This window comes from Eretmochelys imbricata, chromosome 2, assembly GCF_965152235.1.
Source record: "Eretmochelys imbricata isolate rEreImb1 chromosome 2, rEreImb1.hap1, whole genome shotgun sequence".
In the NCBI taxonomy this organism is placed as follows: Eukaryota; Metazoa; Chordata; order Testudines; family Cheloniidae; genus Eretmochelys; species Eretmochelys imbricata.
In genome coordinates, this window is record NC_135573.1 from 41,979,344 (window position 1) to 42,006,714 (window position 27,371).

At 43.0% G+C, this 27,371-nt stretch overlaps 2 protein-coding genes and 1 pseudogene across 4 annotated transcripts in view; 2 read left to right on the forward strand and 1 right to left on the reverse strand.

Annotated features, from left to right (window-relative positions):
• LOC144260967 (uncharacterized) overlaps nt 1-2,416 on the reverse strand; it is a 30,035-nt gene extending 27,619 nt beyond the window's left edge. For both annotated transcript variants that reach the window (XM_077809968.1, XM_077809966.1), the window contains exon 1: nt 1,883-2,416. The gene's annotated coding sequence lies outside the window, so the exon portion shown is untranslated. The remainder of the gene's footprint in view (nt 1-1,882) is intronic.
• A 55-nt stretch (nt 2,417-2,471) lies between these two features.
• Nucleotides 2,472-19,004, forward strand: UQCRB (ubiquinol-cytochrome c reductase binding protein). 2 transcript variants are annotated; one of them, XM_077809972.1, is made up of 5 exons: nt 2,568-2,615; nt 3,142-3,243; nt 8,796-8,867; nt 9,090-9,256; nt 18,773-19,004. In XM_077809972.1, exons 4-5 carry the CDS (start codon nt 9,095-9,097, stop codon nt 18,848-18,850), a joined length of 240 nt encoding a protein of 79 aa, XP_077666098.1. In that variant the 5' UTR covers nt 2,568-2,615; nt 3,142-3,243; nt 8,796-8,867; nt 9,090-9,094; the 3' UTR covers nt 18,851-19,004. The 2 variants fall into 2 exon arrangements, with proteins under 2 accessions (XP_077666097.1, XP_077666098.1); XM_077809971.1 differs by lacking the exon at nt 3,142-3,243 and having other exon boundaries at nt 2,472-2,615.
• Nucleotides 19,005-23,184: 4,180 nt separating this feature from the next.
• On the forward strand, nt 23,185-23,914 carry LOC144260320 (elongation factor 1-beta pseudogene; annotated as a pseudogene).
• The last annotated feature ends 3,457 nt before the right edge of the window (nt 23,915-27,371 follow it).

Below are 27,371 nucleotides of genomic sequence, written 5' to 3' on the forward strand. Positions count from 1 at the left end.
CCGGGAATTCGCCATGGATATCTCTAGGAAGCTTTCATGGAGGTACTCTACAATCCTTTGCAGGTTTCTGGGAAGGGCTGCCTTATTTTGTTCACCACGGTAGGACACTTTCCTACACCACTCCAGTATTAAGAACATAAGAACGGCCATACCAGGTCAGACCAAAGGTCCATCTAGCCCAGTATCCTGTCTTCCAACAGTGGCCAATGCCAGGTGCCCCAGAGGGAATGAACAGAACAGGTAATCATCAAGTGATCCATCCCCTGTTGCCCATTCCCAGCTTCTGGCAAACAGAGGCTAGGGACACCATCCCTGCCCATCCTGGCTAATAGCCATTGATGGACCTATCCTCCATTAATTTATCTAGTTCTTTTTTGAACCCTGTTATAGTCTTGGCCTTCACAACATCCTTTGGCAAGGAGTTCCACAGGCTGACTGTGTGTTGTGTGAAAAAATACTTCCTTTTGTTTTAAACCTGCTGCCCATTAATTTCATTTGGTGGCCCCTAGTTCTTGTGTTATAGGAAGGAGTAAATAAGACTTCCTTATTTACTTTCTCCACACCAGTCATGCTTTTATAGACCTCTATCATATCTCCTTAGTCATCTCTTTTCCAAGCTGAAAAATCCCAATATTATTAATCTCCCCTTGTATAGCAGCCGTTCAATACCCCTAATAATTTTTGTTGCCCTTTTCTGAACCTTTTCCAATTCCAATATAATTTTTTTGAGATGGGGTGACCACGTCTGCAGGCAATATTCAAGATGTGGGCATACCATGAATTTATATAAAGGCAATATGATATTTTCTGTCTTATCTATTCCTTTCTTTATAATTCCCAACATAGTTTGCTTTTTTTGTCTGCCACTTCACATTGAGTGGATGTTTTTAGAGAACTATCCACAATGACTCCAAGATCTCTTTCTTGAGTGGTAACAGCTAATTTACATGAAGCTGATTTAACTTTGTAGCGTAGACACGGCTTTAGTTCTGCTTAACTATGCCCCTAAGCCATGTTATTAAATTGAGCTAATTTTCTGCTGTAGACCAGGCTTTAGGATCAGTACTGAAGTAGGGAGTCTCCATAGAGCTAGGAAAATGTTTTAATTTAGCGTGCTTTTCTTTTAAAACTTGTTCCATAGTGGCTTTCTCAAGTTCTTCCTATTCCTAGACAGTGAATTAAACTGCTTAAGTAAATTGGTCAGCCATTAGTAATGCTTGTGACTTCTTCCACTTCAGAAGAAATTCTCAATAACTCTGATATGTGCAATGTTTCAAAATAAAGTTGTAATTAAAAAAAAAAAAGCTAATAATTCATAGTAGTGGTATCCTAATACTTTTATGTGTCAATAGGTATCATGTTGGGGGCTGGTATAAGAAGAACCAGTGGTGGAATTATCTATACTTGGAGTAGTCTCTTGTATAATTTAGAAAGATACATTATTTTTTTCATATCTTTTTAAGGGCAGAAGAGACCATTATGATAATCTTGACAAACCGCACAACACCAGCCCTAGAATTTCACCAGTTCTTGCATAAGGGATAAATCTATCACAGGATTAAGAACCTAGAACATCTGCCACTGAATGCCAGGGGCTATACTTCTTGGGCTATCAGACTGGCTTCCTACAGTGTTTCAGTTGTTTGAACTGTCATGTATTTGCTAAGCAAGTAAAATGTTCAAATTAGTCCAAAATACAGGAGCCCTACTCTTGTGTAGCCAGCATGCTGCTATCACCTGACTCGATTAAATATTTCATCACTCTCTATTTTTGGGGAGACTTTAACCCATCAATAATACTCACAACATGGGGGGGGGGGGGCGCAGATTTTAAGCCCAGTAAAAGGTCAGCTGGCATGAGAGAGGCAAGACACAAACCTACCAAGGTTTGTCCGTACTGCACCGTGCTTCACTCTGTGGGTTTCTGGCAGTCGATCAAATTCAGTCGGTTTGGCCTAGAGCGTCAGCTCTTTGGGGCAGGGGCCGGCTCTCGCTAGGCTGGTGTGGTGCCTAGTCCTGACCGCGGCTGGTCGTCTAAGTGCTGCTGCAATATCCGGCAGCCGGAGGAGAATATGTACATTTACAGCGCCCTGCCCTGGCAAAGGACCCACCAGAGACCCCGGGCGCGCGTGGTTGTAGCCTGCCCTCCTTGCGGGGGCGGGCCCAAGGAACGAGCCAAGGAAGCGGCTCCTGCGCGCGGATGGCCGAGGCGCCCCGGGCCGGGTCACCCTCCCCAGCGCGGCCTCCTCGAGCGCCTCCGCTTTGCCCAGGGCGGAGCCTTCCAGGCAGCACGGGGCACTGCCGAGCCGCCGGGACAGCCAGCGGCACGCGCTCACGCTAGCAGCGCCATCGCGTGGGGGAGCCAGTGGGGTCGCAGTACCCTGGGGAACCCCCCCGCCCGCTCTGCGCTCTTCCACAGGACCCGGCGCCGCCCCGCCGCTCCGCTGACACAGGTTACGTTACGGGCCTCCCGGAGCGCATGCGCATTGCGCAAACGCAAAGAGCCCCGCGCGGGTCACGTGAGTGCGCCCGCTCCTCACGTGACGCTGGGGCTCGGTAATTTACCCAGAAGCCTGCACGCCTCTCGGAGGTCAAGATGGCGGTGAGGGCACCAGGTGAGGAGTCGGCGGTGGCCTCCGCGAGTCGCGTGTTCTTCCCGGCTTCTGGCCGCGGATGAGCCTGGGGACACGGCAGTGCCGGGCTCCGTGCGCGGAGCGGGTGATTTCTGTCTCCCCGGCCGCTGTTGGGACGTTGTGCCCGAGGGTGGGGGGAGAGGCCCCTGACCCTTTCTCTCTGCGCCCGGCCACATCCGCAGCCCTGGAGGCAGCCCTGCCTCATTAGCCCCAGCAGACAGCTCTGTGGGGATGGGGGGAGCCAGAAGGATGGGTTGGTTGGGGACAAGGGGTCCCACCTGGGAATTCGGTGTGCGGGGGAGGGGAGTTAGATTGGGGAATTGGGACTCGAAGTAAATTCAGTTTTACAGTGTTCTGCTTCTTTGTGAAGTCTGGGTAAGTTTGCTTTTTCAAAGGTATTTGTGAGGTGGCTTAACGTTCTCACTTGTTGTCAGGGGGCTGACCTAATGTGCCTAGTTTCTCCTCTCCTCATAGAAGTTTCTGTTTCCTATTGTGTTTTCATATACAGTCAGAAATTTAGGGCTGGAAGGGACCTGGAGAGCTCATCTAGTTCATCCCCTGTACTGAGGCTGGACCAAGTATACCTAGAGTCCTAAGCCATCCTAGAGAGGTATTTGTCAACTCTAACCTGTTCTTAAAACTTCCAGTGATAGTAGTTTCACAATTTGTTTTGGAAGTCTATTCCAGAATTTAATTATCCTTATAGTTGGAAAGATTTTTCCTAATATGTAACCTAAATCTCCCTTGCTGCAGATTAAGCCCATTACTACATCTCCTACCTTCAGTGGACATGAAGAACAATTGATTGCTGTCTCGTCTTAACAGACTTTAACATATTTGAAGACTGTTATCAGGTCCCTTTATTCCGCCTCCTGTTGTCTTTCTATCAAGACTAACCATGCTCAGCCATTTAAACTTTTCCTTATAGATCAAATTTTCTGTATCTTTTATCATTTTAGGTGCTGTCTTCTGGACTGTGTCTAATTTGTACACATCTACTTTGATGCATGGTGCCCATGCAGTACTCCTGCTGAGGCCTCACTAGTGTCAAGTAGATCAGGACAATTGCCTCCCTTGTCTTACATATGACACTCCTGTTAATACACCCCAGAATGTTAACCTTTTTTGCAGGTGAATCACATTGTTGACTTGTATTCAGTTTGTGATCCATTATAATCCCTGGTCCTTTACAGCAGTACTACTGACAAGCCAGATATTCCCCATTTTGTAGTTGTGTATTTGATTCCTCTTCCCTCCCGTTCCCCCCGCCCCACTGAGTGTAGAATTTTGCACTTGTCTGGAATTTCATTTGTTTGATTTCAGACCAATTCTCCTATTTGTCAAAGTCACTTTGAATTCTAATCCTGTCATCTAGAGAGCTATCAATTCCTCCAAGCTTGCTGTCATCTACGTACTTTATAAGCATGCTGTCCACTCTGTTATCCGAGACATTAATGAAAATGTTGAATAGTGTCAGACCCTGGAGTGACCCCTGAAAAAGACCACTAGGTATGTTCTCCCAGTTTGACAATGAACCATTCTGAGTACAGTCTTTGAACCAGTTGTGCACCCGTCTTATAGTAGTAGTATCAAATAACATTTCCCTAGTTTGCTTATGAAAAATCGTGTGGCAATATGTCAGAAAAGCCTTACTAAAATCAACGTGTATCACAACCACCGCTTCTCCCTCATCATCCAGGCCAGTAATCCTATCAAAGGAGAAAATTAGTTTGGCATGATTTGATCATGACTATTACTAATAACCTTATTATCTTGAAGATGCTTACAAATTGATTGTTTAACTTTTCAGGCACTGTATCAAATTTAAGATGACTAGTCTATACTTCCTTGGGTCCTCTTTGTTCTTCTTTTAAAGATAGATACTGTGTTTGCCATTCTCCAGTCCTCTGGAACCTCATCTGTTCTCCAGGGTTCTTGAATCTTCTTAGATTGCTTCAGCTACTTCCTGAAGTACTTTTGGGTGAATTTTGTCAGGTGCTGCTGACTTGACTATATCTAACTTATTTAAATAAAAAAACAGAACAGGTTAAAGAATAATCTGGTCTATGTTCCTTCCTCCTTGTCAGTACTAATTGTGTTAAGCATCTGGTCATGATTTTCTAGTGAGGATTGAAGCAAAATAGGCATTCAACACCTCAGCCTTCTGGATGTCATCTGTTATTAGCCTCCTTCCCTGCAAAGTAGTGGACCCACTCTTTCCTGTCTCTCTTGTTCTGTAAATATATTAGCAGCCGCCTCTTGTTGCCTTTTATGTCCCTTGCTAGGTGTAACTCACTTTGTGCCTTAGCCTTTGTCATTTTGTTGTGGTGTTCTTTTGTACTCATTCTTAGAAATTTGTCTGTTTCCACTTCTGGTAGGATTAATTTTTGTACCCACCTGTGGGCTTCTGTCATGGGTCCCCTTTGAACCTAGTTTAAACCCCTCCTCGTTAGGTTGGCAAGTCTGGGCACAAAAATGCCCTTCCCCTTCTTGGTTGGGTGAACCCTATCTCTTCCTAGCAGTCCTCCTTTCCTGAACAGTATCCCATGGTTGAGGAAGCCAAAGCCCTCCTGTCAACACTACACAGCTATGCATTCATCTCCAACATACACATGTCCCTGAGTGGGCCCTTTACCCTCAGCCTGCAACTCTGACTCCTTCACCTTTGCTCCCAGAGCCCAGTAGTCGGTGCTGATCTTAGTGAATGAGAAGCATGGGGTAGTGGTCAGAAGGATGGATAAACTTTGCAAAAAGAAAAGGAGTACTTGTGGCACCTTAGAGACTAACCAATTTATTTGAGCATGAGTTTTCGTGAGCTACAGCTCACTTCATTGGATGCATACTGTGGAAAATACAGAAGATGTTTGTTTTTATACACACAAATCATGAAAAAATGGGTGCTTATCACTACAAAAGGTTCTCTCTCCCCCCACCCCACTCTCCTGCTGGTAATAGCTTATGTAAAGTGATCACTCTCCTTACAGTGTGTATGATAATCAAGGTGGGCCATTTCCAGCACAAATCCAGGGTTTAACAAGAACGTCTGAGGAAGGGGGGGTGGGGGGGCGGAGCAGTTAGGAAAACAAGAGGACCCCCCCCCCCAGACATTCTTGTTAAACCCTGGATTTGTGCTGGAAATGGCCCACCTTGATTATCATACACATTGTAAGGAGAGTGATCACTTTACATAAGCTATTACCAGCAGGAGAGTGGGGTGGGGGGAGAGAGAACCTTTTGTAGTGATAAGCACCCATTTTTTCATGATTTGTGTGTATAAAAACAAACATCTTCTGTATTTTCCACAGTATGCATCCAATGAAGTGAGCTGTAGCTCACGAAAACTCATGCTCAAATAAATTGGTTAGTCTCTAAGGTGCCACAAGTACTCTTTTTCTTTTTGCAAATACAGACGAACACGGCTGTTACTCTGAAACCGGATAAACCTTGGCAACCTTTCCATAACGTCTAAGATGTGGGATTCAGACAGGCAGTGCTCCTTCTGGGATGTTGAATCAGGTCAGTAGATGGATGCCTCCGTCCCCCTCTGAAATAAGTTACCAATCACCGCCACCTTTTGTCTCCTCCTTTTGGGTGTGGTGGCTGTGAGCGTTCCAGCCTTGGGGACAGGTGGTTCCTTTCCCTCTGCCATTGGTGTCTGCTCCTCTTGTCATGTTGCCAGTACAGCATACTGGTTCTTGACTTTGATGGACAGGGGACCCAAGTTGGAAGTGGAGCACTGTCTACTGCATGAGGTGGCCAGCAGCCAGTTCCCCTTCCCCCCCTCTGGTAGGGCTGTAATGTTCTCCAGTCAGCTAGCATGCTCCATTCTTGATGTTTTCATGAGCATCCTGTTGATGATGTCCTTGTGCTCCCAGATGCTACACAGACAAACCACCTCCTTCTGGGTGTGTCTTTCACTTTGTGTGAGTCCACCAACAGACACCTCTCACACTGGATAGTTTCCCCTGCCTGGCTTTTGTTAGCGGGGATATGCATGCTGCATTCTTAGCAAGTCAAGACCAGGACCTGGGTAGGAGCCTCCAGGGTCCGGATGCCTGTCGGCCAGGGCTCACAGTTACAGGCAGAGAAACAGTTAGCAGTGGAGTTGGTGACACATTGGTTTTTGTTCTGTCGTGGGCTCTTCCTTGTAGAGTACCTGGAAGTTAAACTTGGGAGAGGTGTGATGGGGTGGGGGGAGAGAGAATCACCTTATCGCTCTGTCTTCCTCTGCTGGGGAAATCATCTGGTTAATTGCCATAGTAAACCTGCTACCTTTCTGTTATTCATGGGTTTCAGAGTAACAGCCGTGTTAGCCTGTATTCGCAAAACGAAAAGGAGTACTTGTGGCACCTTAGAGACTAACCAATTTATTTGAGCATAAGCTTTTGTGAGCTCATCATGAAGTGAGCTGTAGCTCACGAAAGCTTATGCTCAAATAAATTGGTTAGTCTAAGGTGCCACAAGTACTCCTTTTCTTTCTGTTGTTCATGGTTTCTTTAAAACTGCTCATTCATACTCTGCAGTATGTTTCATGTATTTTTAAGGCACTCATCAGCATTCTCTCTCTCCTTCTTTGCCTATCCCACACAAACTTAGCTTCCTTGGAAGCCTCTCTATTGCCATGCACGTTATTCCTAGAAGAATCCTAAATATAGCAAGTGTGATTGTAAAATCACAAAAATTTGTGGGGAGTGTCAGGGGTGATGTAGTAGTACCTGAAACTCTTTTTAATTCCTTTTGTGTAACGGACTAAATTTCAAATTGATAGTGTCCCTTTTAAGCACTAAAATCTTTCCACTGAGCAAGACCAGAGAGACGGAGTAATGTATGAAAATGAGATACAAGTATAATATGTAAAACTATTCTATAATATCACTTATTGTGATCCATCTTAGTGTTGATTACTGGCTCAGGAACAAAAAGGAAAACAAGCATACCAAAATAAGGCTGCACTGTACACGCCTCTCGGAAGAGGATGAGAACAAACGTGACAGATGTTAATAAATGCTTAATGCACTACTGGAAAGTGCTTCGTGATTAGGGTGGTATAAAAAGCTATAACCAATAGAATAGAAATAGAGTTCTAAAAAGATCTTGCTGTTGGATCAGTACAAGTATTTTTCCACCTGTGCCTCACTTAATCATTTTCTTCATGTATTGTGCAATGTTAACTTTGTGCAAAAATCCTCCCCTTCCCCAAACTCTATTTAAACAAAATTTAAGTTAATATTTACTTTCGCTGTTGTTCTTTCCCAGTGAAAACTGAGGCTGTCAATATCCATTCTGCAGTTTGATATACTTCTGGGTTCAAGGGGAGCAATGGTTGCCCAATTTTATTAAACACTGAAAATTTCTTTTGTTCTCTACTAAACATCACTTAAACTGGTCTAGGTTCTCTTTAACATAGAAATCTTAGTTTGTGATCTTGGAGTGGTTTGTAAAAACTCAACTAAAATTTCTTGATAATATCAGTGCTCTAAAATGTCTAATTGTCTGTTTTTTGAGTTATGCTATAATGTTTACCAGCTTGTGTCTCAGTAATAGCTAGACAAATGTTGTAAGTTGTAAGCTGGTGTTTAAGTCTTTAGAGATATTTTAACTAGTTCTGCTTGTGGAAGCAGACACTAAAATAATACTGTACTTAAGTGTGGGGGGAGGAAAAAGATAGCAACCAAAGTGACATGACTTCAGGGTAAAATACCTCATAGCACAAGGGCTAGGGGAAATACACAAATATAAACAAGTAATATTGGAAAACAATGCATCTTTGCTTTTTAATGGTATAGAGTGTATTTTTATTCCTGGTGTGTTGTGAGGTGATGGACCTTAAAATTGTCATTAGTTCCTGGTATTAGTCTGAGGGTTTTTTTGGTACTGGTCCAGGACTTGGTCCAATATAACTTCCAGACCCTGTTTAATAAGGCAGATACCAAAATGAGTATTGTAGGAGTACTATAATCTTATGTGCACAGTATCATTTTAAAAACAGTGAAGAGCAGATGAAAACAAAACTGGCTTTGGTGTAGCCTAGATTAAATGGCATAATTAACATATATGTATAGCAAAGTAGATATTAAAATATTTGCATGTTAATCCGCTGCTAGTTATCTACCAATGTTAAGTTTTTTGTCTGTCTTCTGAACTAACAGAGATCACTTTCAGTTTCAGCAAGTGGTCGACTGTTAGAAGGCTTTCGCAAATGGTATTACAACGCAGCTGGATTCAACCAACTTGGTAGGTGTCTTAATTTTTTTAAGAGTTGAAAACAGCAAACATTTGTGTGCATCCATTGCCTGTGTAAAGAAACTTTCCAGATTTTTAAAGTTGAATACAAATACATTAGTTTTGAAATTGATACGCAAGATAGGTTTTAAATTAGTTAGCCACACCCTTCTATTGCAATCGTGAAAATGTTTGTAGTAGCTTGAAAAATATTGAAGAATGCTACTGTTACAGGATTAATGCGAGATGATACCATATATGAAGATGATGATGTAAAAGTAGCACTGAAGAGGCTTCCAGAAAATCTTTATAATGAACGACTATTTCGCATCAAGAGAGCCCTTGATTTGAGTATGAGACAACAAATTCTTCCTGAAGAACAGTGGGTGAAATATGAAGAGGTATTTGTAAATTCACTTTTTTAATATAGGCAATTTATCTGTTTTCATTTTTAAATGTTTGTTTCTTCTATACAAGTTTGGCTATGTCCTGTTAAATGAAAACAATGAATCCTTATTGGACAGGAGACAGCCTACTAAGCCTTGATCCTGAAAAGACTTCCATGTGCTTAATTTCACACGTGCACAGTCCCAGTGAAATCTATAGCCAACTCACATGAGTAAAGATGAGCAAGTATATAAGTGTTTTTCTGAGATACTTAGAATTTGCTCTTGTATCTTACAGGATGCATTTAATAGTATTTTACTTTGGCCAGTGTATTATTTTGTATCTTTTATAAATGGAAGTTCCATTTACAGCACACTACTTAGAAGCTTGAGTATTCTTACTGCAATTATAAATATGAAATTTTTACTGCTGTGCAGTTAAAAATGCCATCTTCCAAACAAAACTGAATGTTGTGTATTGTAAAAGTCTCCCAGTAACACTAGTATATCTTGATCTTTTGATAAGCTCCTTTAATTTTGCAGAAAACTATTCTGACCCAAAGATTTTATTCTTAAAATGGGCTGGGGACATTGGGAGGGGGGAAATTGTTTAAAGGAGAACTCCAATGTAATGTGAGAGATTCCAGTTGTAAAGTAAATAACTTTATACCTAGATATGACTAAAATACCTGATTACCATGGAACTTTCTTTCCTTTTTAAGTGCCTTAAATGTGTCACACTTAAAGTCCAGCAATGCTGTGACACTTTCCTATATGCAGTTGCCACTCATTCATGTAACGGGAAGGCTATACTAAGTTACTCCTGGGGGAATTCTGCACCACTGCGTGTGCTCAGAATTCATGTTCCCTGCAGATTTCTTTGCTTCCCTGCAGAAAAATGACTTTCTGACAAGGAAGCCAAAGAGAAGGTGCAAGAGCAGTCACACACCACTCCCTAGCTGCACAGGTATGTTTCAGGCACTCGGAACAGCTAGCAGAGAGGTAAATCACTACAGGGCTGGGGACACCCCAGCCAGTGACTCCTACCCTGAGCTGGGATCAGCTGCTAGTCCCAGCTGGGCTGGAAGCAGGAGAGGATGGGACTTCCTCTTCCCTTGCAATACGTGTCTGGGGCTGTGTCAGACCCACCCCCAGAAACCTCCCCCCAGCTGCAGGAAGCTCAGCATCCTCCCCTGCTTCTTGCCCCCATTGCTCCTCAGCTGCTGGGGGAGGGGTACCATATGGGGAGCTGCTCCCCCATTCCCCCCCAACCCCAGGCATCTGGACCTCCCAGATGTCCCCCACCAAGCCTTATCCTGTACATCCAGAACCCCCTTTGCCCTCCATACCCAGACCCCAACCCCTGCACCCAAACACCAATCTATGCACCAAGACCACCCCGATGAGCTCCCTGCACTCAAGGCCCCCCCCGCACCACCCTGAGCCCCCACATCCAGACTCCCAATCCACTGACTCCCCCCATTAGCTGTACCCAGACCCCCACCCCACTCCCACTGACTTCCCCACACCCAGACCTCTCCGCTGAGCCCCAGCCACTTTTTCACCTGGAAGCCCCTGCAGAGTCCTATTGCCCTTGGAATCCCTCCAACAAGCCTCTGTGCTTCCAGATCTCCCCCCCCCCCCACACACATAATCTTCTCCCTTCCGCCCCCCACCCCCACTGAAATGCCTACACCCAGATTGTCCCACACCAAATCCTCTCACTCTACACTTGGATCCACCCACACTGACCCTCTCCACACTTGGATCCTGCCTGCTTGCCCCACACTTAATGCACAGGGCAGGCCAAGGCCTTGTGCTGTGTTAGGATCAGGTGCAGCATCACCACTGAGTCTGTATCGTTGTGTGCATCTGTATTGATGCACACAATCGTCTGAGTTGCAAAGTCAAGCACTTGAAAGTTTGGAAATGTCATATTTACATTTGCTGTGCAACCATAATTCTGCTCTCTTGTGTGTGTATGCATTCTGATAGTCAATCATTAGATCACATACTGTTTTTTCCACAGGACTCCTTCCTCATGCACTGAATGAATTTGTGTGATTGTTCTTTAATGTATTTTTGGTATAATTTTTTAGCCTTTTAGAAAAGGAAAGGTTAAACCCAAATTCTGGTTACACAATGGTGATGGATGTTAGTTTCATTGGGGTTTGAATCCTGAGCTTTCAGCACTGCTGCATGCTTGACCTATTGGACCAACTACATTAGCAAACAGCAGGAGAAGGCTGTTCTCATAGACTTTAAGGTCATAAGAGACCATCATGATGATCTAGTCCAAGGGTGGGCAAACTATGGGCCACCGGCCTTCAAGCTCCCACTGGGGAGCGGGGTCTGGGGCTTGTCCCTCTTCGGCGCTCCCAGGTGGGGAGCAGGGTTGGGGGCTGCTCCACCCGGCTCCCAGAAGCCGTGGCATAGCCCCCTCTAGCACTCCAATGGGAGCTGCAGGGGTGGTGCCTGCAGATGGGGCATCATGCAGCAGAGCTGCCTGGCCACGCCTCCGTGTAAGAGACGGAGAAGGGATATGCTGCTGCTTCTGGAAACAGCTTGAGGTAAGTGCATCTGGAGCCTGCACCCCTGAGCCTCTCCCCACGCCTCTGCCCCAGCCCTGATCCCCCTCCAAACCCCTCATCTCAGCCTGGAGCACCCTCCTGCACCCCCAAACTCTTCATCTCTAGCCCCACCCCAGAGCCCGCACCCCCAGATGGAGCCCCCTCCCGCACCCTGAACTCCTCATTTCTGGCCCCACCCTGCAGCCCGCTCCCTAACCCCAATTTTCTGAGCATTCATGGCCCGCCATACAATTTCTATTCCCAGATGTGGCCCTCGGGCCAAAAAGTTTGCCCACCCCTGATCTAGTGTGACCTCCTGCACATTTCAAGCCACAGAACCTCACCCACCTGTAATAGATTGCTCACCTCTGACAAAAAGAAAAGGAGTACCTGTGGCACCTTAGAGATTAACCAATTTATTTGAGCATGAGCTTTCGTGAGCTACAGCAGTGAGCTGTTAACACGGCTGTTACTCTGAAACCTGTCGCCTCTGACAGTTACTGTAGTCTTCAAATCCTGTTTTAAGGATGATTCATTCCAAAGGGTGGTGAGGAATGGGCTGCTGGCACCATATGGTAGATCTGGGGGAACCTGGCCAGGCTGTCTACCTCTCTTTCCCCCCCAAGAGATGGGATTTCCTACACGCGCGCGCACACACACCAGTTTGGTGCCCCATGGGTGAGGGATTCATAGATTCATAGATATTTAGGTCAGAAGGGACCATTATGATCATCTAGTCTGACCTCCTGCACAACGCAGGCCACAGAATTTCACCCACCACTCCTACAAAAAAAACCTCACACCTATATCTGTGCTATTGAAGTCCTCAAATTGTAGTTTAAAGACCTCAAGGAGCAGAGAATCCTCCAGCAAGTGACCCGTGCCCCATGCTACAGAGGAAGGCGAAAAACCTCCAGGGCCTCTTCCAATCTGCCCTGGAGGAAAATTCCTTCCCGACCCCAAATATGGCGATCAGCTAAACCCTGAGCATATGGGCAAGATTCATCAGCCAGATACTACAGAAAATTCTTTCCCAGGTAACTTGGATCTTACCCCATCTAAAACCCATCACAGGCCATTGGGCCTATTTACCATGAATATTTAATTACCAAAACCATGTTATCCCATCATACCATCTCCTCCATAAACTTATCGAGTTTAATCTTAAAGCAAGATAGATCTTTGCCCCCACTACTTCCCTCGGAAGGCTATTCCAAAACTTCACTCCTCTGATGGTTAGAAACCTTTGTCTAATTTCTAATCTAAATTTCCTAGTGGCCAGTTTATATCCATTTGTTCTTGTGTCCACATTGGTACTGAGTTTAAATAATTCCTCTCCCTCTCTGGTATTTATCCCTCTGATATATTTATAGAGAGCAATCATATCTCCCCTCAGCCTTCTTTTAGTTAGGCTAAACAAGCCAAGCTCCCTGAGTCTCCTTTCATAAGACAAGTTTTCCATTCCTCGGATCATCCTAGTAGCCCTTCTCTGTACCTGTTCCAGTTTGAATTCATCCTTCTTAAACATGGGAGACCAGAACTGCACACAGTACTCCAGGTGAGGTCTCACCAGTGCCTTATATAACGGTACTAAAACCTCCTTATCCCTACTGGAAATACCTCTCCTGATGCATCCCAAGACGACATTAGCTTTTTTCACAGCCATATCACATTGGCAGCTCATAGTCATCCTATGATCAACCAATACTCCAAGGTCCTTTTCCTCCTCCGTTACTTCTAGTTGATGCGTCCCTAGCTTATAACTAAAATTCTTGTTATTAATCCCTAAATGCATGACCTTACACTTCTCACTATTAAATTTCATCCTATTCCTATTACTCCAGTTTACAAGGTCATCCAGATCCTCCTGTAGGGTATCCCTGTCCTTCTCTAAATTAGCAATACCTCCCAGCTTTGTATCATCTGCAAACTTTATTAGCACACTCCCACTTTTTGTGCCCAGGTCAGTAATAAAAAGATTAAATAAGATTGGTCCCAAAACCGATCCCTGAGGAACTCCACTGGTAACCTCCCTCCAACTTGACAGTTCACCTTTCAGTAGGACCCGTTGTAGTCTCCCCTTTAACCAATTCCCTATCCACCTTTCAATATTCCTATTGATGCCCATCTTATCCAATTTAACTAATAATTCCCCATGTGGCACCGTATCAAACGCCTTACTAAAATCTAAGTAAATTAGATCCACTGCGTTTCCTTTATCTAAAAAATCTGTTACTTTCTCAAAGAAGGAGATCAGGTTGGTTTGGCACGATCTACCTTTTGTAAAACCATGTTGTATTTTGTCCCATTTACCATTGACTTCAATGTCCTTAACTACCTTCTCCTTCAAAATTTTTTCCAAGACCTTGCATACTACAGATGTCAAACTAACAGGCCTATAATTACTTGGATCACTTTTTTTCCCTTTCTTAAAAATAGGAACTATGTTAGCAATCCTCCAATCATACGGTACAACCCCTGAGTTTACAGATTCATTAAAAATTCTTGCTAATGGGCTTGCAATTTCTTGTGCCAATTCTTTTAATATTCTTGGATGAAGATTATCTGGGCCCCCCGATTTAGTCCCATTAAGCTGTTTGAGTTTCGCTTCTACCTCAGATATGGTGATGTCTACCTCCATATCCTCATTCCCATTTATCATGCTACCATTATCCCTAAGATCCTCTTTAGTCTTATTAAAGACTGAGGCAAAGTATTTGTTTAGATATTGGGCCATGCCTAGATTATCCTTGACCTCCACTCCATCCTCAGTTTTTAGCGGTCCCACTTCTTCTTTCTTTGTTTTCTTCCTATTTATATGACTATAGAACCTTTTACTATTGGTTTTAATTCCCTTTGCAAGGTCCAACTCTACTTGACTTTTAGCCTGTCTCACTTTATCCCTACATATTCTGACCTCAATAAGGTAGCTTGCCTTACTGATCCCTCCCTTCTTCCACTCCCTATATGCTTTCTGCTTTTTCTTAATTACCTCTCTAAGATGCTTGCTCATCCAGCTTGGTCTACAACTCCTGCCTATGAATTTTTTCCCCTTTCTTGGGATGCAGGCTTCCGATAGCTTCTGCAGCTTTAATTTAAAATAATCCCAGGCCTCCTCTACCTTTAAACCCATAAATTCTTCAGTCCAATCCACTTCCCTAACTAATTTCCTTAATTTTTGAAAGTCAGCCCTTTTGAAATCAAAAACCTTAGTTGCAGATTTATTTTTGTTAATCCTTCCATTCAGTTTGAACTGAATTAGCTCATGATCACTTGAGCCAAGATTATCCCCTACAACCATTTCCTCTATGAGGTCCTCATTACTCACCAAGACCAAATCTAAAATAGCATCCCCTCTAGTCGGTTCAGCAACTACTTGAGATGAGCTGCTGCAGACCATATGCTGCTTCTGGAGTTATAGTGGTGGCCAGAGTGAATATAGGGTGGCTCTACTCTTTCCCCTGGTGCTACATCTGCTCTGACAGCTCTTATATATCCACGTGGTGGTTGGCCTTCCGAATGGTCATGTTTACTATTGGCATTCTGCCCAAATTTTCTGGGAAATGTAAATAAGTGTGTTAAGTTAGCTAAACTTGAATGGAATTTCATGGGAAAAGGCACTTCTCTAGATGGAGGGCTTTCTTGTTACTGAGTTTCAAAGGCCTGTTACAGTGTAGATGTTATAGCTTCTCAAAGTCGCAGGAATCTTATACTGTAAAGTTGCAACCTGCTCCCCCTCCTCCCCCCAGTTTTCAGGTTTTTAAAAAAGATTGCTTTAATCACTTTTCAATGTAGTTGCTCTACCCATTTTTTAAATGCAGAATTTACCTTGCTGAAAACGCTAGCTTAGCCAAGTTTCACTGTTTTGCACACCAAATTTTCATGCATCCCTAGCCACATCAGATGGCATAGGTGAGACTAAATTTACAGTGTAGGGTCATATCCTTCAATAGCACCCCATTAGGCATGATGACTGGCCATTGAATTCAGTTGAGGTGGAACAAAATATCCCAGCTTGGCACGGAGTTAACATTCCACCTCTGTAGGATTCTGTCAGCTGGAGCATGGAGGGAAATGCAGTTGTGGGCTTAATTTTTCAAGAGTCATAATTGCGCAATGAATTTGAAGGCAATGACAGGTATTTCAGGAAACCTGTTATAAAAGAATTTTCAGATGTATGTACTTAGCACAACAAATATAACTGCATTTTGGAATTTTCCAAAGATCCCCAAACCCTTAACAAAAGTTAAGGAAAGCCTGCAGAGCTCTGAATTTAATATTTTGTCTTCCAACAAGGGCAAATGATTTGAAACGCGATTGTTTGCTGTAGAAGAAAAGTCCTTGCACAAATCTGCTTGCAGTCTAAATGCGCAAACAAAATGTATACATAGGTTGAGGTTAAAATTATGCATGTGATCTTTGAATCTATAGCTTGTGCTTGGTATTGGTAATTGAACGGTCACATTGCCAAGTTCTTCATTTAACAATATAGTCTATGATTATACCACTATGCCAGCTGCATTTATAGCACCTTGTGCTGTAATCCTGTTTAATTCACTTGCTAATATGGGTCAGTATTTGAATGACAGTGATTTAGTAGTGACTTGCTGCTTGCATTTGTTTAAATTTCAACTTAAGTCTGTATTCTGCCTACCAAAATTGCCCTTCCAGTTTCAACTGGATATGTATTTATTCCTGGGGGAATTCTGCACCACTGAGCAAAGCAGAATTGTGCAGAAATTAACATGCGCACAGAATTTCCTTTCCTGCACAGAAATGGGCTGCAGTGCTGTAGGTCACCACTAGGGGCCGCTGGACCCGGCAGAGCCTAGCTTGAACATAGAGACACTATCTGTGGGAGGTTTCAGAGTAGCAGCAGTGTTAGTCTGTATTCGCAAAAAGAAAAGGAGGACTTGTGGCACCTTAGAGAGTAACGAATTTATTTGGGCATAAGCTTTCGTGAGTTGCAGCCGATGAGTGAGCTGTAGCTCACGAAAGCTTATGCTCAAATTCGTTAGTCTCTAAGGTGCCACAAGTCCTCCTTTTCTTTTTACCTGGGGGAGGAAGCTGGAGGGTTCCTGGCAGCTGCAATTTCCAGCATACCCTGAGGGAAGAGACAGCAGTGCACAGGAAACTCCATGCAAGCCTGGGACCAAGCATCAGGCTGTTTCTCCCTCTGGATCCCTGGGCTCGGGGGGAAGGGGAGTATCTGGGCTGGGGGAGGCACCATAGCTGGGCTCTGGGGGCAGGGGTTGTGGTTGGCCTGAGAGGGAAGGGGGCAGAGAAACAGGAACTGGGTTGTCATAGGGGTTTCTTTAATTCTCTACTCCTGGGGGAATTTCTGTGTGCATCTGTATTGTTAGACATATTTGCTGACATACTTTGAAATAAATTACCAAAATAATTGAAATGGTGTGATTTATATAGTGTTACTTTGATAAATAAAATTTGCAGAATTTTAAAATTGTGCACAGAATTTTTATTTTTTGGGCACAGAATGCCTCCAGGAGTAATAGTTCTGTATTATTGCTGTGTTTTAACAGAAGTCTACACTCCTCTTTAGTGGAGAACAGTGTCTTGTCTAATAATTCTTAGCACTTAAATAGCTCTGCAACTGCAAATGAAAATGTTCTATAAAACATCTTGTATGAATTTGGGTTGCAAGGTGTTATATTTTGCATGGTTATTATTTTATGTATAAAAGAATAACCATCTCATGAAATATGGTACTATCTCCTAAACTGTACTGGATGAGATATATGTTGGCTAAAAGAATAAAAACCTTGATTGTTGAAGCCAAATCACCTGGCATATTTGCAAAATACAAAAAGGAGTTGTTCATTGTACAACATTGTGTTGCATGGCCTAGTTCGGATAATTCATTCCAAAACAAGACGTTGGCCAGGAAGCCAGAGTTAGTTGTTATCCTAAAGCTGGTGTGACTTTAAAAGGTAAACCAAAAAAATGCTCCCCAAATGTCTGCAGCAGGATATTGATCACAACGGTCCCTTCTAGCTTTGGAATCTAACATTAAGTGTTGAAGATTCTGGATTTTATCTTAGATGGGCAGGTCTTTCATGACCTGCTTTTAAGTGTTTGGAAGCTCCTTTCAGGAACAAAAGGAATTCAAACTATCAGTATTGGAAAGGTGGTGTGCAAGACTTCTCCAGTCAGTGCAACTGTGGTCAGTAGCTATCCAAAGGGAAAATAACTTGGGGTATAGGAGAAAGGAAGACTAGAATTGCTTGTGGGCAAGATTAATACATTTTTAAATCCATAGGATCCTACAGATAATGGATTACTCAAGTGACTAAACATAGCTGGACAGATTCACAATAGTTGCATGTAGGTGTGAAACTATTTCTTGGACACTACTTCTGCAGCTCAAGGAGTGGATTGGAAGAAACTGAAGGGCATTAAATGCTTAAAATACAAAGAAATTTTATTCTACAGATAAAATAGCAAGAGCTTAGTTCAACCATTTTAATTGGCCTTCGAATTGTTGATCATGTGGAACTCAAGTTCCACCCAGAAAATAGCTAAAACCATGTGAATAAGAAGGTCTCTAAAATGTAGGATGATCAAAGCTTGGTTATTCACTAGAGCACTTTGGTATTGAACAATGAGTTGGGAAAACTCCTGTGCTTTTGCCATGGAAGACCTGCAGGAGGGCGTAACTTGGAGATGGGGTTGCACATGAAAGCATGATTTGGCCTGCTCATGGTGATGAGGCGTGAAAAGGTAGAACACAGCTTGACTATCAGATGACAGGCTGAATTTGCAGAAATTGGAGCTAGAAAATTCATCCTTGGCCCCTTAAGTAGGCACGGTTTGATACGAATTTGAGAAACACAGAACCCCTGTATGCCATTTTCAGTTGCACTTCCAGAGTTAGAGTTGCACTTAGTGTGACATTTCTTGTATGTGTGTTTTTTTTTTAAAAAAATCTGTTCTGTTTCAGGATAAAAAGTATCTCGAACCATACCTGAAAGAGGTAATCCGTGAACGACTTGAAAGAGAAGAGTGGGACAGGAAGTAACTGCTGGGAAGATAGTTCATGCAAGCTGCTGCATTTCTTTCTAACAAATATTTTAAAGTTATGGTAAAAATCTGGGAGGAAAATCTGAGGCTGAAGAAACTTTGTTCACTGAATTTGTCAGTCCAAATAAAATAAACACGTCAAAAGTACAAAATCTAGTTGGAGACTTCTTTTGTAAATTGTAACAAAGCAGTGTTCAGACCTTTCCTACAATCAGATACATTGCATATCCTCACATAAATGTGGTCTTCATTCCAGCCTCTTGATTCATACTCTTGTCATAGTACAGCTGCTTCCTGCAGCTGGGAGGGTAGGTAAGCAAAAGTCTTTGGGTGTTTATGCCAACTCCTCTAGTTAATTTATAAAAGGGATACTTATACATGGAGTGATAGGCTTATATCCTTCATCACCTCTCTTCCCTGGAGACAGGAATACTATGATGCATGCTTGAGTACTTATTCAACAGCATTATGTAACTGTGTGTGTACCCAAGCACATGGAATACTACAGGAATGGAATGGAATTTGAGTGATTTGTTAACCACAGAATAAAGATTGCCTCAGTTTTATTAATGTCCTAGTCACTCCCTTTATATACTAAATGCTGAACACCACTTTAGAATAGCTGTCTTCTTTGGTAACAATGGGTAGTTCTAATTCTAAATTCTTGAAATTTTACAATGTTACTGGGTTATAGTGACTTACTCTGATACCCTTTCTAGAAACTAATTTAAAAAGGCATATGTCCTTCCTCCCTTTGCCCAAAGTAAGTCTTTGTGCAAGCTGCTGATCTCAAGTACAAATGTCTACATGTTTAATATATGGACAGTTTAAGCACAGAGAAAGTAACAGCTTTCTTGTGAGGCCACTGAATCTTCAAAAAGGAGATGGAGCTCAAATGTGGGTGTTTTAAAATTAAAACCTGATGGTGGACCATATGCTTTCCTGCATTTTTTTCCAAAGCCTGCCTCAAAACTGTGCATGTGCAATCCTGTTGAAATGCACAAGTCTTGCTCAGATAGTAGCAAGATGTGCAGACTTTAAGAAATAGCACATGTTTGTGATCTGCAGAAAGATAAAAGGAGGCAGGGCAAAGCTAAGAGGATTACATATTACGCTGTAAAAACAAATTAACTATGAAAACGTGGAGCAAGCCAAGTCTTCTGGTGGTAGGATTAGTTTGGCCGACTGACTAGAGCACTGGGATGGGACATGGGAGTCTTTTCCTAGCTCTGCATCTGGCCTGTTGTGTGACCTCCAGCAAGTCACGTTACCTTGGCGCCTCAGTTTCCCCATCTGTAAAATAGGGATATGCTCTTTTTTTAAAGTACTTTGAGCTCTATGGATGAAAAGCATTATGTAAGAGCTAGGTATTACACATCTATTTTTGAAATAAGTGGTCCACACAGTTTGCAGATGGATGGTGACCATCTCAGACTAGCAGTTTGAAAAAGTTTCTTTCACAATTCCATCTGCCACAGCCCCTTACAAATTCTTTCAACAAAGGATCCAGTTATTTTCTTGCTTCCCTGAAGTCATAGTAAAATGTATTGACTAAAACATTTTTGCTGTTACAGACCTGCAAATGAAAGATGGACGTGCCTTTTTATAAACTATAAAAAGAAGGCCTGAAAGCTTATCAGACTTTTTTAAACCGTTGAAGTATCAGCAATGTGTAGTCTGCTTTTCCTGGGAGTTTCAGAAGTGGGATTGGTGCTCTGACAGTCTAATCTCATTTTTAAAAATTAAGTGTTTGTAGGCAGAAGTTTAAATAGGTGTCTAAACAAGTAGTCTAAATCTAAATTAAAAAAAACTTTTCAATTAAATGATTAGACTTTGGTAGTGCAATATCTTAATCCTACCACTAGTTCATAAAGTATTGGAGGCTGAGGTTTTCATAAGTGAATGGTGACTGAGTGCTCAAAGTGAGATACCTTAAAGTGGCCTGACTCTTTAGAAAGAGCTGAGCCACCCATGCTCTGAAAACTGGATCCTAAAAATGGACACTTGAAATCACTGACTTTTTAAATAAATGTCTGCAGCATTCACAAAATCTACACTTGTATTGTAAAAAACTTAAGAAGCCTTTTGAACTGCCTTAAAACAATGAAGCAAAGTATAAATTCAATTTTCTTTGCCAAATAGCATTTAAAGTTCTGTGCTGGGGGAGTGGCAGGGAGGAAACCAAATTAAGCATAGGTGGTTGTACTATTCATTGCTAGATTGACTTTCCATTATAAACCTGTTTTCAGTTGCTTATTACTTTGTTAAACTAATCCATTGGGCTGAAATTTTCCATTATGTATGTCTGCCTCAGCTGAAATTTTCACATACTTCAGCCTAAAATGGTTCAGCTGTTTGTGACGTTTGAGGGAAAAAATGCATTCTGCCCATGTTTAAAATTCTTCTAGTCATTTAGTTGAGAACCTCTACTACCTTCATGTTGTGGAGGAATGATTTGAAATTTGGCAAAGGTATTGCAGTGCTATGAGGGTTGTGCTTTTGTGCTGTGTCCATAAAAATTTGTGTAAATTTGGCCAAGTTATGAGCTGCTGGGAGGAAGGGGGTGGAGGCAGGATACAGAACAGGTGCTGAAGGGGGGTGGGGAACTGACAGTGGGAGCCTAGAAGCAGAAGGGTCTTTAGCCATTAAAGACACTCTTCTCCAAAACCTGGAATTGAACCCAGAATTCTTGTCTGTTCCTCTGCACTTAATAAACAACTGAGAAACCCAGTAGTAATCTGTTTCTTGAAATCTAATGTGTAGTCCACACAGAGGAAAACAGCCTACTAATGCTGCCAGTTACTCTTAGCTCAAGTGTAGAGGTCTGTGCTGCTGATGATCCAAGATAGGGATCAATATGGCTCTACAGGAGGACATTTGGGGTTTTTCAGTTTTTGTTTTAAAATTAGGAAATTACATTTAAAAAAAATTAAAGAATACTAAGGTTGCAAAGTCAAGCATTCAAAAGTTAGTCAGTTTTATGGTTGCCCTGAAACCTTAGTCCAGCCCCCTTGTGTGTATTACACAATCTTCAATCGCATGATCAAATACCATTTTTCCACAAGATCCTAGTGCTCAGGCTCGGAGTTCTGGAGATGAATCATGGTTGTGTAATGATGAGGCTGCTGTCTGCAGGACCCTTGCCTTATTCATTGTAGAAGTTGGAAGGTGTGTAGAGAATGAGGTAGGGGATTACAGGAAGAGAGAGGCTGATCCTGAGGTTAAGCCAGTTGAATGGCCTGGCAAATTGGATTCTATCCCTACCTGTGCTACAGAGTTGCTATGAAATCCTGGGCAAGTAACTTAAAGTGTTCACAGGTGGTTGGTTTTGTTTCTCATTTTCTTGCAATTAAATTGTTTGTGTCGATTTAAGATGGTCTAAGTTAATGCTGTTCTGCAGTTTAATGGTATTTGACTTGAATTCAATTTTCACGCTCCTCTTAAGTCATCTTGCCCATCACTTGAAGTCCTCGTATTAATTTCTTTAACTAAATTTTGAAACAGCAAAGCCAGAAACAATGGATTATTTTAAACTGCTCTGTAACTAGAAACAAATGTTTGTTTTAAATCCAACTTCCACCCTAATGAAAACTAAAACAGAGATAAACCCCCAAGGAATTTTTGATAAAATATCCATGGTTGTCCTAATGGAGCTGCTGAATGTTGGGATTCCCCTTTGAGGCCTTTTCTGTGTGGTTTATACAGAACACCTTGTCAAGTTCTGGGAAAACAGTTCGGCTAATTCTCTGGGATCCAAAAACTGCATCTGATGCCCACTCATCATTCATGTTACTTTGTTATGTATGTAACAGCTCTAGGCCCACAGGGCCCAGGCCCAGACATGGGGCAATAGGTACTGGGTAATACCACCATAATTCCACATCATGTCTCACACTACATAGTTTATATACATCTTTCCTAGCTACTAATATCTATACTTGAATATAATTGGTTTGGACATTGTATGGCGAGTGTAAGGACCAATCACTTACATCCTTCCCCTGTCTGTACTTCAAGCTTATCAGTTCAGGGTGTTTCTGCTTTTCTCAACTAGCCCAAAAACACCATCCAGCACACAGCCTGTTACACCTTGTTTACAGTTTAACCTCACGCTCAAATCAAGCTATATGCAGGTTTACTTATGCCCAACAAGATCTAAGCCTGCGCTAAATATTAATGTGATAAATATATTCCTACTTAAAGTATTTTCTCTCTAGATAGGTATTGGTTTCTGTTGTCCTACAGGTTCCATCACTCAAGCTTCAGGCACTCTAGAGAGAGATCATGGGCTGAATCCTTTGCCTTGCAAGGGTCGGTTTGTCTGTGTGCCGCACTGCTGCCATCATCATGGGCTTTGGGGACCTCGGGTCCGCTGCCGGCCTCCAACTCCTCAACGACTTCCTGGCCAACAAGAGCTACATCGAGGGGTATGTGCCCTCTCAGGCTGACATTGCTGTTTTTGAAGCAGTGTCTGCGCCGCCTCCTGCTGACTTGTTCCACGCTCTCCACTGGGACAATCACATGAAGTCATATGAAAAGCAAAAGGCAAGTTTGCCAGGAGTAAAGAAGGCTTTGGGGAAATATGGTCCTGCTGATGTGGAAGACTCCACAGGTGCAACCACAGATAGCAAAGATGATGATGACATGGATCTCTTTAGATCTGATGATGAGGAGGAAAGTGAAGAATCCAAGAGACTGAGAGACGAGCGTCTTGCTCAATATGAATCTGAAGTCCAAAAACCCAACTCTTATTGCCAAATCATCCACCTTACTGGATGTAAAACCCTGGGATGATGAGACAGACGTGGCCAAATTGGAGGAGTCCAAAGCATTCAGGCAGATGGCTTAGTCTGGGGATCTTCCAAGCTGGTTCCAATTGGCTATAGTATCAAGAAGCTTCAAATTCAGTATGTAGTTGAAGATGATAAAGTTGGTGCAGATATGTTAGAAGAGAGTATAACAACCTTTGAAGATTATGTACAATCAATGGATGTAGCTGCTTTCAACAAGATCTAAACCCTGCTACATCTGGACTAAAAGTACTTGAAAGCTTTAAAAAAAAAAAAAAAAATAGCAGCCGAGGCAATCCTTGAGTAATGCAAAGCTAGAGCAAACTCTGCATAGCTGAGCCTTGGGCCCAATATCATAATGGTAGACAGAAATCTTCACCTCCTTTCCTCCCCCAATCTCAAATAGCACACAGCCCTCCTAAAGCCTCTCAAATGAGGCCCTTAATTAACATTTTTTTCACTGAGAGCGGGCCCAGTCCTGGGAAGTAGTAAAAACTCTCCACTCCTGTTGCAAACTACAAGCTCGGTGCTTGCAGTCCAGAAACAAGGCAAAAGCCCTTTGCTGTTCAGCATCCCAAACTCAGCTCTCTTCAGGGCACTTTCGAGTTCTTCTGTTGGCAGAACCTCCAGTTTTGGTGGCAGCATTTTTTAAAACAAGTTCCATAATGGAACTCAATTCTCAGACAGATGTGAAGCTTCTATGCTGAATGTGGCTGGTTTTCTTCAGTTAATGAAAAGCCTGAAGATCCTGGAAAGTTACTGAACTTGGGCTTGAGTTAGCAGCAAGCATCCCTCTTGGGAGCCAGATGTAGGGAGAAAATTCCTTGATTTCATTGGTAAAGAACCAGGCCCTAATTTTGTGACTATTACTCAGGCAAGGCTAGGTTCAGAAGCCAGACTACCTGTCTGAACTGAGAATGTGTAGTGTGCTTGCCTCAAAATGTGTCACATTCATCATGGCTAGACAGGCTCGTACAAAACTGGTCTGGTCCCTGAAAAAGCTGAGCAGCTACAGGGGGAGAGGCAGGGACCATATTTTAGAGATTTATTGATGCTGTCACCTCTATCCAGGGATGCTGATTTGTAACAACAGACACATCAGAGCATGAGGCTGCATCCAGAACCATAGATGTTGGGAGGGTTCCCCCTCCCCACGTGCATCTCACTTGCTTTTGTGATTTTAGGATAAAATAGTGTTTAATTCAGAAGACCAATGATCTTATACAGCAGCTACTGTTCCCTTTGTTATTGTTTGTGGACGTATTTTGGCATTTATACACACAATGGCCCACATTCACCTCACCTAGCACAAGGTGGTGTCTGTTTTTTTCCCCCATTCTTTTCTCTGCATTCTGCCCAACAGATGTCAGGTGCTGCCATCCTTCCTCTGGATTTTTAAGAGTGGAGAGCAGTGTTGGATTAGTCAGGCCTCGTCAGAGCCCTCCTGTCAGTGATTGCAAAGTCCTTGCATGGCCCCAGGCTACTGCACAGCCAAATTTTGTAGTGGTTCTAGACTCCAGCATGTTTCCTAGAAGGAGGGGAGGTTGTGGCTGTTTTCTGCCTACAGGAGTTTGGATCAGTGTGTCTCATGGGTTGTTTAATTGGCTGCTCCCCTCTCCATGGACCTTCTGCTGCTGGACATCTCCCATAGACTCAGCAACTATGGCCTTTTTCTATTTTAAAATGTCCTGTTATGTCACAATCTCTCTCACAAGAGTTTAGTTGAAAAGGAAAAGTGTGTTACAGTGTCCTCTATCCAACAGCTTAAAAGCTTGCAGGGTAGTAGTAACAAAGCCTGTCTCAGAGTGCTAGCCCCTAATAAATGAAGCAGGTTCTGTGCCAGAGCAGGTGTTCCCACTTTGGCCAATTAAGAGGGTGGGGCAGCACCTGAGGGCTATAAAAGGTCAGGGAGAGACCCAGGCAGGGAGGAGTTCTGGTGAGAATTAGTCAGGAAACGTGAGGAGAACTCTGGGGAATGTGTCAGAGGACAGAAAACGCTCTGTAGCTCTCCCTGGAAAGTCAGAGATGTTATCAGGAAGCCAGCAGAGGGGCTGGTTGGCCTGCTGACCTTTCTGAGTCCAAGTGAGAGCTGGGAGGCTGCAAAGGGCTGAGAGCTAGGAAGCCAAGGGAGGGGCTAGTCTGCTGATCTTCCTGAGCTAGAGAGCCAAGACTCGAGAGGGCTGAAGGCTGAGAGCAGCAAAGGGAGATGCCTGCTCGCTCTCTCAGCTGGGAGCTAGAGAACTGTCCTTGTAGGAGGACAGTGCTGGGCTCTATGTTGCATGCTCTGTTTGGATTATGCTGGTGGAATTCTGGACTGTGGCTGTGGGACTTTTGTTATGACATATGTGCACAGGACTCTTGTAATAAGTGAACCCCCCAGGGCTCTAATTATACTTGGGAAGATACTTTGGACTATTTCTGGGGAGTCTGAGGCAGCTGCATCTGTCCTGCAGTGGCCTGCAGCAGGAGGGTGCTCCAGGGAAAGGCCCTATCACATTGCCATCAATAAATTATCCAATGGGGTTTTTGTTGAACATTACTTCTAAAGCACTACAAATGCATATAAGAAATCTGATGGATAATCCCCCAAGCAGCAAAAGAAATAAAATTACACACAGGTAATTGAGATCAGAATCTGCCTTAGAATCTCCATACCCTTAGACATGTAACAGCTGTCACTTGGTACCGCAGCGTAATGATATGCTGTTAAATGGGAGAAGGGAATCACACTTTCAGGGAAATTAATGTATAAAGTCTTCGGGGAAAATCAAAGAAGATTCACCAGTTAAACCTACAAAATGATTAATGCCCTGGAGTATAGATCCAGTCAGTGAAGGACTAAATAGGGTATCTCGTTACCTCTCACTGGATTTACTGTAATGACTCGGCAGCAATCAACACCTCAGCACTGATTCTCTGATAGAGATTGTTCTTACCCAGTTCCCCATCCCTGAAATGGTGTCCCTGTTTCTGTTCAGTCCTGTACAACAGGTGTCTTCACCTCCCATGAATGCCCCAGAAGCTTTTCCACTCTCTGGGGTGACGACTTGTTAGAGGTTGCTGCAAAGGACTGTTCTGTATATGTTGAACATGAAGACCCCTGCTGTGTATGACCGAGCACTGAAAGAGGGGCCATGCTGGAAGAAAAAATTAGATGGTTTGGATTGCTGTGTTGGATGGGTTAGTAGGGGAAAGGGAGTAATCAGTCTTGCATAGGGCACCCATAAAGAAACAAACCTCAAAGAGTAAATGAAAACATTGAATGAGAAAGCAGATATGTAGTGAAACATAAATAGCATGCTACAGCTTTAATGAGCAGACTTCAGAAAGGTGAGGTCAATAAAGCATTGAAGTTCATTAGTTCCTTAATTAGACATCAAAACTTAATACTCAGCATTAAACACTATACACGTTCAAAACAATGTCCTGAGATCAACCAATTAAGTGGTAGGTGGGTAAGATGCTCATTTCACAGCAGGGGAAACTGAGACAAGAAAGATGAAGTGACTTGCTTAAGTCCAAGCAGCAAGTTAATGGCTGAAGTAGGATTGGAACTGAGGACCTGCTGACGCCAGTCTGTGCTTATCATGGCATTCCAAGGTCTCTTTAAACTTCAGAATTTACGAGCTGAACAACAGTTCAAGCTGCAGCAGATATTTTAAAATGCAGAAATCACGAAGAATAGATTAATTATCAGGAATACACCAATTAATAATTTATAGCTCTGGA

What these genes read in the sequence shown, in the direction of transcription:
- UQCRB (XM_077809971.1), top strand. An exon ending in AGCTGGATTCAACCAACTTG is followed by an intron (nt 8,868 to 9,089) that starts GTAGGTGTCTTA and finishes CTACTGTTACAG; the next exon opens with GATTAATGCGAGATGATACC. An exon ending in AGTGGGTGAAATATGAAGAG is followed by an intron (nt 9,257 to 18,772) that starts GTATTTGTAAAT and finishes GTTCTGTTTCAG; the next exon opens with GATAAAAAGTATCTCGAACC.